At 39.0% G+C, this 12,872-nt stretch overlaps 1 protein-coding gene across 1 annotated transcript in view; it reads left to right on the top strand.

Annotated features, from left to right (window-relative positions):
• LOC122123323 (zinc finger protein 568-like) overlaps positions 1-8,578 on the top strand; it is a 63,917-nt gene extending 55,339 nt beyond the window's left edge. The window contains exons 7-8 of the mRNA XM_042697676.1: positions 7,923-8,035; positions 8,450-8,578. Coding sequence (XP_042553610.1) covers positions 7,923-8,035; positions 8,450-8,578 — 242 coding nt within the window. The remainder of the gene's footprint in view (positions 1-7,922; positions 8,036-8,449) is intronic.
• The last annotated feature ends 4,294 nt before the right edge of the window (positions 8,579-12,872 follow it).

Below are 12,872 nucleotides of genomic sequence, written 5' to 3'. Positions count from 1 at the left end.
TGGTCTATTTTAGAAAACGTTCCATGTGGTGCTGAGAAAAACGTGTATTCCGATGCTGCTGGGTGAAATGTTCGGTAAATGTCTGTTAAGTCTCGTTGATCTATGCAGCTGTTTAGATCTGCGGTTTCTCTGTTGAGTTTTTGCCGAGTTGATCTATCTAGTGGGGTGAGTGGTGTGTTAAAATCCCCAACAATTAATGTCTTTGGATCTATATGGGATTTGAGGGAAAGTAGTGTTTCTTTGATAAATTTGGGTGCTCCATTGTTTGGCGAATAGATATTTAGAATTGTAATATCCTCCTGAAGGAGAGATCCTTTAATTAGTATGTAGCGACCTTCTTTATCTCTTTTCACGAATTTTAATTTGAAGTCTATTTTATCTGATATTAGGATTGCAACTCCCGCCTGTTTATGCGGTCCGTTTGCTTGGTAGATTTTGTTCCAGCCTTTAACATTGAAAATGTGTTTGTTTTTACGGGCAAGATGTGACTCCTGCAGGCAGCAGATAGAAGGGTCTTGTTTTTTAATCCAACTGGACAGTCTATGTCGCTTAATTGGAGAGTTCAGTCCGTTAACATTAAGAGATAGGACTGAGAGGTATTTGGGAGTTCCTGCCATGTTATCCACCTTCTTGGGGGCTGTGAAAACTGGGTTCTTCCTATGGTTCTTGGATTCTCAGTTTGGGTGCAGTTTCTTGGCCTTTATTATGGTCTTGTTGGTTTTCTATGTGTAGGACATCTTTAAGAATCTTTTGTAGGGCTGGTTTGGTGGAGATGTATTGTTTCAATTTTTCTTTGCTATGGAAGGTTTTTATTTGGCCTTCAGTTATGAAGGAGAGTTTAGCTGGGTACAGTATTCTTGGTTGATAGTTGTTTGTTTTTAGGGCATGGCATACATCATTCCAGGCTCTTCTTGCTTTGATTGTCTCTGCTGAGAAATCTGAGGTGATTCTAATTGGTTTCCCTTTATAAGTGATTACCCTTTTCTCTCTGACAGCTTTAAGGATCTTTTCCTTGTTCTGAGTTGATCCTGTGTGGATTATAATGTGGCGGTGGGATGTCCTATTCTGGTCTGGTCTATTTGGGGTTCTAAAGGCTTCTTGTATCTGGACAGGCCTATCTTTTTGCATGTTTGGGAAGTTCTCTGCTAGGATCCTGTTAAACAAATTTCCTAGACCATTAACTTCTGTTTCTAGGTGCTCCTCTACACCCATTATCCTTAGATTAGGCCTTCTGATGGTGTCTTCCAGGTGTTGGATAGATCTATCATATTTCTTGGACTTGTCTTGGATGGTTGTATGTTCTTTCTCTATAATATCTAGGCTGTCTTCAATCCCTGAGATTCGATCTTCTGCATGGTCTAACCTGCTGTCAAGACTCTCTACTTTGTTTTTTATCTCTTTTCCTTCTAGTTGGTCGGCTTTGATGGCTTCAAGTTCTTTGTTGAAGCTCTGTTTTAGGTCTTGTATGAATTTCTTTACTTCCTTAATTTGGTGTTCAGTGTTTGTCCTCAAATCACTTAGTTGATTGGTTATGGTTTCTTTGGGCTCCCATTCCTTCTGTTGGGTTCCATTCAGGATTCCCTTTGTGGTCTCCCTGACTTCCTTCAGCTCTTTGTTAATGGATTCCATGAATGCCTTTAGTGATCTTTGTGTGTTCTCTACCTGGTCTCTCAATTCCTGTATTACTCTTTGATTAGCTTCCTCCCGTTCGTGGGATTCCTGCAGATCTCTTTGAGTGTTCTCAGCCTGCTCACGCCATTCCTCCCTTTCTCTTTGAGTATTCTCAAGTTGTTCACGCAAATCCTGTATCAGTTTTTGAGTAGCTTCCTCACGCTTATGATATTCCTGTATAAACTTCTGGGATGCCTCCTCTCTCTCCCTATCACGCTCATATAGAGTCCTTTGTACGTTGTCAAACTTTTCATTTATCATGTTTGCCAGCAGTGTTTGTAGAGCTGTTTGGGAACTCTCCTCTGGATTATTCATTATCTGTTCTAACCCCTGATCATCAAGATTGGGAATTGAGATACCCGAATTTGCCATTTTTCTTGTGTTTTTCCGGCTTACTCTGCCCATTTGAGATGAAGATAGCACCAGTTTTGTGCTAGAACACTATCTTAAGGCAACCATCAACCAAAGTTTGCATTTGTACAGTCAATAGTCTACAGATACAATCTAGTTCAACAGATACATCTATTCGACATCAAACAACTATATGTTAAAGGACTTCGAACCGCAGAGAAGAATTTGGAAAACCAGAAATTATTAGGGTTAGGGAGAGATGTGGGTAAAAAATAGGAATAGACTGGTGTGGGGAGGCACAGGGAGAGTTAGCTATGTCCTAATCACAATGCAGGAAATAGGTTGGGTAGGATGCAAGTAGAGAGAGAGAGAAAAAGAAGAAAGGGAAAGGGGAATGAAAAGAGACCAGAAAAAAAAATAGAAACGTAAAAATTAATGTTATTTTAGAGATTAAAAGACCATCTATTTATAGAGGAATATGAATATGTTGAGAGAAAGGGAGGGACATAGAGGAGATGTGAAAAACTTTAAAAAAATGCTTAAAATATTATATAGGTATAAAGAGGTAGTACTGCTATTACTGAATTTAAGTCTCAGAGGTTTTGAATTGAGTAATAAGTTTGTGGATTAAGTGTGTACACAATGGGGGATAGGGTCTACTGGTTAACTACGGGTTTATCTGAGGATGTGCAGGACAAGAGTTAAGTCACATAAAGAAGAACAAAGAGGAAAAGATGGAAAGGATAGGGAAGTGAGAAGAAAAGATCAGAAGTTCAGTAGAGCTAGACAAAAAACAAAAAGATAATTAAGAATGAAAGAAAAAGAGAAAGAAGACAAGAAAAGAAAGGAAAACACACATTCACGTATTCCTAAAATAAAAATTATAAGAGGAGAAAAAAAAAAAAAAAGTTAATGGGAAACAATTATTTTTTCAGAAGAGGCAAAATTTAAAGATTAATAAAAGTTTTAGAAAAGCAAAAAAATTTTTTTATATATATAAGGTAACAAAAAACGAAAAAAAAAAACAAAACAAAAAAAAGAAAAAAAGAAAAGAAGAAGAAGAAAAAAAAAAGTTCTTTGATTTTTTTTTTTTTTTTTTGGGAGGGGTGGGAAGAGTCCTGTATCTCCCTTTTGTCTGTAACCAGAGTCTGGTTGGAGTCTCTGGTCAGCTTGAGGTCCTGTGGCTTGATTGGTTTCTTAAGTCAGTTTGTTGGAACAGGCAGAAAAATGCTCTGCTTTACCCAAGATTTTGAGATCCCCCTCCCAGGTTAGTTTACTGGGAGGGTGATCTGCTTTGAGAATCACAAAAGAGGGCGATGCAGTGATGAGGCTAGGTTCTGGGTAGAGTTGAGGCCTTTCAACAAACAGTAGCTTTTCCCTGGGGCTATTTTGTGAAAAAAAAAACTCACAGCACCCAGCCTGGAGCCATTCTCAGGGTTTCTGTTTTTCAATTGATTGTGGTGGCTGCTAGAGGGAGGGGCAGCCTCTGGCTCTGGTTACCCGGTGAGGAGAGCCACTCCAATGGCTGGCGCCTGAGCTGGGTGACTTTTCCCTGGATGGAACTGAGTCTGTGAGGTCACTTCGCCGTTAAGTTCTTGTGACTTGCTAAATGACTCATTTTATTCCAAGGCCTGAGCTGGAGCTAGCCGCTCCTCCGAGCTTTGTCGGTATCCAAGATGGAGATCACCGGTGCTGGGGGGAGGGGTGGCCTTCCCTCCACTGCTCCCTGAGAAGGAGTGAGGAAGTCGGGCTTCTACTCACGCCGAGTCTTGGATCCCGGGTCGTCTCTGGTCTGCAAACTGCAGGATGAAGTTGTCCGCTCCTTGTCGGTTCTTGCTGGTGTTGAGTAGAATCCGCTCGTCCGCTGCGTCTGGCTCCTTCGTCCAGGACTGTGTCTCAGGTGTGCCCCCGCGGCGGTGGTCGCTGCCGCGACCCTGCCGCCGCCTCAGCAGCTGCTGGCAGGCGCTCAGATGTGTCTGCTTGGCTTCCCCTCTCTTGTCTAACTCTCTGTCCTGTGATGGCACACTTGGTGTGATTCTCTGGCTTGGGACTGTTCACTGGAACTCTGAAACTGTTTTCTATGCAAGAGCTTGTTCAGATTCCAGCTTCTCCTCCACCATCTTCCCGGAACTCCCCCTTTCCTCTTTTAATTTCAGACCAGCAATTAAAAATGAGCAATTACACTCCCTCATGTGTGGAATCCTAACTACTCAGGAAGCTGAAATTAGTTTTGTAGGCCATCCCATGCAAAAGCTCCATGAAAATGGTATCTTAGCCAATAAAAGCATGGCTCTGGGTATATGTGCCTATCTTTTTTGCTACTTGTGATATGTAATTATAAAATTAGTGTGTTGAAAGGCCCAGGCAGAGATGCAAGACCCTAATGTGAAAAATCAGTGATACAAAAGGGCACCTGGCATAGAAGGTAAAGGAAGCCTCACAAATTTTTGCCCCTGAATTCAACCTGAGGACCAATAATAAGATACGTGTAACCAATACATTCTTCCAAATATTTAGTGGAAGAATTTGGGTGTGGTTTACCCAATGATAGGTAAACAGTCCTTTACCAAGTGACCTTTGCATATGGCTATATATATGATGTTATGAATTTTATATCCTGTAATGTGGACACCATGAGTCCTGTTTGGATCAAGTAATTAAGATCTCCTGATCTAACAGGGCACTGGTGCTTCACATCGGGATTCTTACTTGCTCAAGAGTATGAGGTTTAAAGATCACAATTGAAAGGCAAACTAGGTAGGAATTGCTGTAAAAGTGTTATGGCCAATTATCACCAAATTTCCCACAAGTAGTGCTGTGAATCAAGTTGATAGACTGTCAACACTTTTGTTCCTTTATTACCAAAGCTCAGGGACAGTACCCAGGCCCTGAGTAGAAAGAACTCCAAGGCCAGGGAAGATATTTTGTAAAATAGGTTTTAGACCCTCATGCAGAAAAGTTACCATTCTTGTTTAAGCCTAAAGTCATCCATAGAGTATAGTCATTATCCTCAATTGAGGATGATATTGAAATGTCTTATAAGCCAGGGGAATGATAGATTGTATGAATATTTTGGTTTCTTTTGTCAAGTGAATCCACATACACAGACCTTTATGTTTCTGACTAGTTCATAAGTCCTTGTAGAGGTTCAAGATACTATGCAGGACAATGTGGTCCACGTCTGTAAAGTGCGGAATGAGACCTTCAAAGAGAGATCTCAACATATAAAATGTGGCCAAATATTTCAGTATACTTGAAACAGCATCATAAGAAAAGAAGTATCAAGTAGTGATGGTTTAAGGTCCCAGAATACCAATATATTTGAACAAGAAGACTGTGATCTTGTGCTGTGTGGACATAGATGTAGGAGAAAACCTCTTTTCAATCTGAGCTGTTCAGATGTGTTTAAGCATTTTTGTTGTTTTTCCCTTTCTGATTGCACTTTATTTCAAGGCCACTCCCAGGGGTGAATGACAGGATATCTAATTTCAGCTCATTCTAAAAGCTATGTCTTCAGAAGAGAAGTGGTGAACCATGACTTAGGTACATATTCACCTTAGACACAATCACGAAGAGAGGGTTAACTTACATAAGTTTTCAGAATGTCAAGGGTCCTACCACACGGTTCATCCTGTAGCCCTTTTCAAAATTAGGCTTTAGAAGAGTTCTGCTTTTGTATGAAGATTTCAGCTCTAAATTAGATTATTTTCAATAGCCATTCAGTGAATGTTACTGGATAAAATATACAAATAAAGTCATATTTATTTTAGAGAAAATTCTGATATCATCAGCAGGGGCAGGTAATATGATTCAAAGTCAGGACCCTGAAGAGTCTGCTCTCCAGAGTTCTAAGTATTTAACCAAGAACCTCCAATTCCCAATCAATCTTGATCCCAATGAGAGAACAAGATGTTAGGAGAGCCCTTGTTTCTTCCTCAGGTTAACCTGGAATGATGCACCTCAGAGTGACTGGAAGGGACAGAAGCTGGGATACAGAACACACTGGGTACTGAACAAGGCTATCATAGGATTTTCACTAAACCCTCAGGGACCACCCCAGGTCCTCTTGCATTACCTTGAGCACTTATATCTTTATGTTTGCCCAGCTCTGGGTCATTTTTCCTCCCATAGTTAGCTTAACATGAAGTGTACATTTTTTTCTGTTCCCTCAATGAATTGAGAAGTTCTTTGAAAATTGTCTTTCATTTTTCTGGATCACTTAAACCCTTGTATGAAGTCCCTGTTGTAGAGGTCTCAGTACTTTGAGTAGATGACTACCTGGAGCATCCACAGCCAACCATCTTTTGCCTCACTTGTGTATGGAGTCTGAACAAAACCAGCCAAAACTTTATATGTATATTTTAACTTAAATATTTGTTACCAAAAGTTTGATGTGGAGACTTCATCTGGTGTGGTGAAAGTTGGTTGGGCTCATGGTCTATGCCAGAACTCAAAATGGAAGGTACACAAAAGAAAAGTTTGGTAAGAAGCCAGCTGAGGAGAGGAGGGCAGTGCCAAAATCTTTATGCAACAGCAAACCATACAAGCCCCATGGGACAGGAGTGAGCAGCCCAGAGCAGGGTATGTGCTCCCCATCAGTCCACCACCAACACAGCATGGCACCTGCACCATGGGCCAAGGTGTGCAGGTGTTTCCTGCAGGGTGACTGTTGACACAGAGACCTGTAAGAGAAGTCAGTGGCCTAATATAATAGTCTTGTCCTAGGTAGATGATACAATTGCTTGTGGATAAGAAGAATTGGTAATAAAGCAATTGTTAGATGACCTAGTAAAAATTCTTGAGCATGTGTGTGTATGTGTATGTCCTAAGAAGAAAACAAATTGAAAAGTAGTTCAGAGAGAACTCAAATGACAAGTGTGGGACTTGAGTGTACAACAAGATATATCCATGAGAATCACAAAAAATAAGTGAAAAGGAAGGGTTTCCTTCACTAATTTTTACCTAACCTTACAAATCACATTATGTTCAAAATAATAAGGGCAGAAATGTATCTTTTGATTCTGACTGTTGTACAACAGCTAGTTTATAAGTGACAGCAGAGGCATAAGGTCTGTTCTGTGTGTGGCCCCTGCACTCACTGGAAAGGAAGACAAGACTGTTGAAAGTGATCTAAAGTGATTGGAAATAATATCTTTTAGATTGCAAAGGAAGCATTGACTAATTTATATGTGCAGACTTTTTGTTTTGCAGGTCTTTGGGCTTGATCTCAGGGCTCAGGTGCTGTCCCTGAGTTGCTTTTGCTTAAGGGTAGCACTCTACTACTTGAGCCACAGCACTACTTCTGCCTTTTTCTGTGTATGTGGACCTAAGGAATGGAACCCAGGTCCTCATTCATGGGATGCAAGCACCGTACCACTTAGCCAACTTCCCTGTCCTATAAGCAGACTTTTTTTATGTTAAAAGAAGAAACAATAGGTTGGTATGTAGCATCCACCTTCCATGTGCAAGTCCTAAGGTTCAACCCACAATGTGAAAGAAAGTTGAAAATGGAATGACATGATGTATTCAGTTACAAATAGAAAGTAAAAGAGGAACAAAGGCCATGAGTAAGTAATGAGGTTTTTATTTGTTTGGGACTGTTTCTTTTTCCTTTTAATTGTTGGCTGTGGGGTTTGAACTCAGGGAGGGCCTGGCATATTCCCTAAGCTTTTCACTAAAGGCTAGCATGCTACTACTTCCAGCCAGAATGTCTCTTCTAGTTCTCTGCCATTTAATTGGTGATAAGTCACAATGCATTTTCTGCTGAAGTGTTGCTGAGGAATGGAACTCAGTGCCTCATGTATGCAAGGCAAGCACTCTACCACTGAGCCACCTTGCAGCCCCTGTACTAGCATTTTCATAGGAGTTTATTAGGCCTTACCTATTTGTTTGTTTCACAGATTCAACAAACCATAGAACCAAAATACTTGAAAAATATGCCACCTATAGTAAACATGCAGTCTTTGAAAAAACTGGCATTATCCTAATAACAATGCAGTATAACAACTATTCAGTAGGATGTAAATTGTAGTAGGTCTCAGAAGTGATTTACAGTGTATAGAAGACTGCCTGGAGATTATATAACAGGTGATTTGCACTGTATCGTAGGCTGTGTGCAGGTTACATGAAAGCAAACTGAGAAAGAAGTATCAGATGAGACAAACAAAAAAATAGCAAAGTAATTACTAAAATGAAACCATGTTTATATTGTAATGTAAAAATAGTAAATATATCAGGTTCTGTCTGATTTGAACAGAAGAAAATACACTCATAAATCTCAATAAGCTATTCAAGGAGATATACATTGATTATCAAGAAATCAAAATGAATCAATATAAGGATACCCTAAGCAAAAATCAATAATGAAAAATACAAATACTGATAATATGAGAGGAAATAAACATCAGCACAAATTGTGTTACCACAGATACAGAGCATTGGTAATAACAGGTATATCATAAATCTGTATAATAAAAATTTTATGCTGAAAAGTAAAGTCTACAAAGACATGGTTAAAAGGCCAAAGAATGATGATATCTTTAATCTGTCGTTATGATTGGAGAACTGGTACTCTACTTTTATTTTGTCGGCCGTGGGGCTTGAACTTGGGGCTTGGGTACTATCCCTCAGCTCTTGAGATCAAGGCGAGTGATCTACCCCCTAAGACACAGCGACACCTCCGGTTTTCTAGTGCTTTATTGGAAACAAGTGTCTCATGGACTTCCTGCCCACGCTGGCTTTGAAGTGTGATCCTCATATCTCAGCCTCATGAGTAGCTAGGATTACAGGTGGTAGCCATTGGTGCCCGGCCTCTAATACTCCTCTTAATGACTAAACAAACAGACAAGATGTGGAAGGCATTATCTTTACCTAAATGCTCTTTATAAAGCACAATGGTGTTATATTTACCAAGACAGACACACTGAGAATAGATCTGAAGACAAATTGTCGAGAAATCAGTATGAGAAAGGAATCTGTTATAAACACAATAAAATTCAATATATATTTCTCATAAGCTAGCAGTAAAACAGATGGAAACTAGAATAGATCTGTATCAAATGTATGCTATTACTATAATGTATAGAATATTTAAGGGAACAACTGTCGTAGGTCAGTTGTAAAATCATAAAAAGTGCTTTGAATTATGTATGGTGTATTCACTTGAATATCTTCTGGAGGGTGTGGTAGAGCCATAGAATTTGAGGGAAATAGGGTGATGAGAATATAGTATACAACTCAGGAGTAGAGACAGGAGGGAGTGATTGGGAGAGAGTGAAGGAATGGAATATACTGTATGAAAAGAATTTATTAATCTCTATGTATCACCTCCATAATAATATTAAATTACATTAATAATAAAAAAATACCTCCAGCATAAACAATTTGCTTGGTGATGAAAATCTACCACAGTTAGAAGAACAGTTACAATTTTTAGAAATCTAATACAGCACTCAATTTGCAAGATAAACTATTTCAGTTTAGGTTGAATATTAACTCTACATAAACCAGTAACAATAATCCTTTCATTGTAGTATTCAATTAAGTGTTAATGTTAAATGCTGAGGTAATAAAAAAAAACCAAGACAAGCACTTCTGTCTCAAGACTGTCATTTTACCCTAACTATTAAGGAGGAAACTGAGGTCTGGAAGTCAGCCTAGATAGACAACTCAAATTAAGAAGCTAATGAACAGGTTAGAGGTAAGGCTCAAGTGATAGTGCCAACAGTGAGTGAGGAAGCTGACTGTCTGTGAGACCTGCAGTTCAAGCTCCAATAGTAGCTGTAGAAAGCTATGGTGGAGTCTGAGGTATGTGTATTACATGTGTTTCTAAATTAGAAACCTAATTGTTGTGAAAACTGGCAAGTCTTCATCTCAGACATAAAGAGAAAAGAAAATGAGTGGAGGAGGGAGAGAAGGGAAGCCAAAGGTCAGGAAAAAGATGGAAGAAGAGGAGACAAGAGAGTAATGGAGAGAAAGGAAAAAGAGGGAAAGGGAAAGGAGGAGGAGAAGACAGGAGAGGAAGAAAGCCTTATGGCATTAGATTTGACAGTAAATCTTAAGTAAGACACCAAAAGTGACTCATGCAACAAAGAGACAAACAAACAAATGCCAGGCTCTGGTGGCTCACACCTGGAATCCTAACTACTCAGGAGAGCCAGATCTGAGGATCATGGTTCAAAGCCTGCCTGGGCAGGAAAACCTGTGAAATCTTATCTCCAATGAAACACCAGAAAGCCAGAAGTGGTGCAGTGGCCCATGTGGTAAAGTGCTAGGCTTGAACTGATGGGCTGAGGTACAAGCTCAGACCCAGATTTCAAGCCCCATGACTGACAATAAATAAATTAATGAATAAGGGTTGGGATGGTGGCTCAGTGGTAGAATGCTCACCTCAAATTCATGAGGCCCTGGGTTCCATTACTCAGCACCACATAAGTAGAAAAATTGGGAAGTGGGTGCTGTGGCTTAAGTAGTAGAGTGCTAGCCTTGAGCTGAAGAGCTGTGGGATAGCAGCCAGGCCCAGAGTTCAGGCCCCAGAACTGACCAAACAAAGAAAACAAAACAAAGCCAAGAAAATAAATCATAAGTAAAAATTAAAAAATAAAGACAAAACCAAAAAAACAAACAAACAAGATTAAGTGCACATAATCAAAATCTTGTATAATGAAAAGAACTATCAACGAAGAAGCAAAAGCATGGTAGGAGAAAATATTTGCATATGTCCTTAAATAGATTCCTAAAAAATCTGAATTATAAAATATAAAGAAAATCCTACAAGTAACCCCACACAACAAAATCTAATTTTAAAATAGGAAAAAGATTGAAGAGACGTTTCTAAATGGACATACACAAATAGCTGATTAAAATATAAAAGTAGTATCAATGGTCATGAGAATAATCCAAATCAAAATTACAATAAAATAACTATTTTACATATGTTAGTATGGCCATAGTTTTAAACCAAACCCCAAAAATCCTTCCAAACTCCAACAAAAGCTAGGAAAATGGTGACAACGATGTGAACCTTGATGCATTTCTCTCAGGTATGTAAAAGTATCAAAGATGGCACAAAGAGTCCTAAAAAGAACTAAATATACAATTACATAGAAATATGGTCCAGCACTTCTACACTTGTACGTACCTTAGAGAAAAACAGAGATTTCTATAAATACCATCAAAAATACAGCCTCAGTTTCAAGAAAGACAAATACCACAAAGCAGTCCAAGAATATTTACAGAGACAATTGAAGTACTTATAACACACTCAGGCCTGTACAGCAATCAAAGTTATGTTTGAACACACTATTTCAGCAAATCCAGTAAAACTTCATTAGGATAGTCTAATGTTGTGTATGAGGATGTGATGTCTGACCAGTTTCTAGCCAACCTTTACTTCCATGAGAAGTTACCTCCTAGGTGTCATTGAATCACATAACAAGTGGAACAACTTTGTCCTGACATTCAAAAATGAGAAACAAACTAAAGCAAACCTGCACTTAACTTAGAAGGCAAGTTTTGATAATCTGCTAAATCTCCAAGCCATCTTTAGTTTTTTTAGAAACATGTTTCTGAAGCTGAATTTTTTTTTCTGTTCTTCAATCTTGGACACCCTTAGGTTCATAAAATGGAATGTCGAACAGTGAGAAATACAAGAATCTCATCAGAGATCCTTCCATTCCTTCTTGCTGTTGACAATGAATAAAGATTCTGGAACCATGGCTAGGAGAGAAGACAAATGAGAGAGTCAGAAAAGAACCTGTGTGATTTTACCCTAGAAGTTCCTGGTCCGAACATGATAGGTGGGCTGGAAAAGCATAAAGCCTTCTTATGGGAGAAGAAATATTGCTGAGTCAAGTAGAGCATTAAAGTATCCAATAATGACAAATCCACAGAAGCCTAAAGCCTTATGTGTTACTAAACACTATTAACAGAAAATACACCCCAAAATGTAGATCCATAAAATGAAAAAAAACACAATTCCCAAATTCCCTCTATGAAATTTTAAGGAGTTTTTGGTTATTTGCATATGAAATTTGCCTTTCCTTTAATAATTTTTTCCCTCCTTTTGTTGTTGGTCCTGTGGCTTGAACTCAGGGCATGGGCACTGTCTCTGAGCATTTGCTGTGCTCCACTTGCCCTTCTTTTATTAATTGCTTCAGGAAACTAATGAAAAGTTTCCTCCCAGGGGTTTCTTAGAAAATGGTACTCCTCTTCCAAGACTCTTTCAAAAATGGTTGTCTAGGGTGATCAGGGTGAATGTGGGTGGAGATAGAGTTCAGGGTAGGTCTATGTTCATGTGAAGCTTGATAACTTGATCCAAACCAGTCTGTTTTTACTTTTCTGTTTTGCATATCCTGTTGTTTTGATTTTCTAACTGTTCTCTGATCCTAGAAGTTTCTGCCAGCTATGGGTCCTCAGACTTGTTTTCCCAACTGTATCCATTACACTGTGCAATAAACCTTTTGCGTCCCTCCCTCATATCACACATCCCAAGCTTTTCTCTTAAGTATTTGTTGTGATTGTTGATGATCCTTTCCCCACATCATGATTGGGAAGGATTGTGTAGGAAATATTCATGATATTCAGTCCTCCCGTGCATGGGTTCTCCATGCCTCTTTTAGTGGATCTGAGCTATTCCTCATGAAAATGGTGATCCTGAGGCACATTTGGCTATATAGACATCAACTTTGGAGCAACTATAAAATATGAAGGAAAAGTAATACTTTCTTTCTGTAAAAGTTAAAAATAAGTTTCTGAGAGGCAAGGAGATAAGGACCAGGTATAAATGGGTGCTTCCTAGACTAGCTGTGTTACATAGTTTTCATTGTTCAATGGTACATTTTTCAAACATT

The sequence above is a fragment of the Dipodomys spectabilis genome, unplaced genomic scaffold (assembly GCF_019054845.1).
Source record: "Dipodomys spectabilis isolate Male_0828 unplaced genomic scaffold, ASM1905484v1 ptg000227l, whole genome shotgun sequence".
Taxonomy (NCBI): Eukaryota; Metazoa; Chordata; class Mammalia; order Rodentia; family Heteromyidae; genus Dipodomys; species Dipodomys spectabilis.
This window is presented reverse-complemented; position numbering and strand designations above follow the sequence as displayed.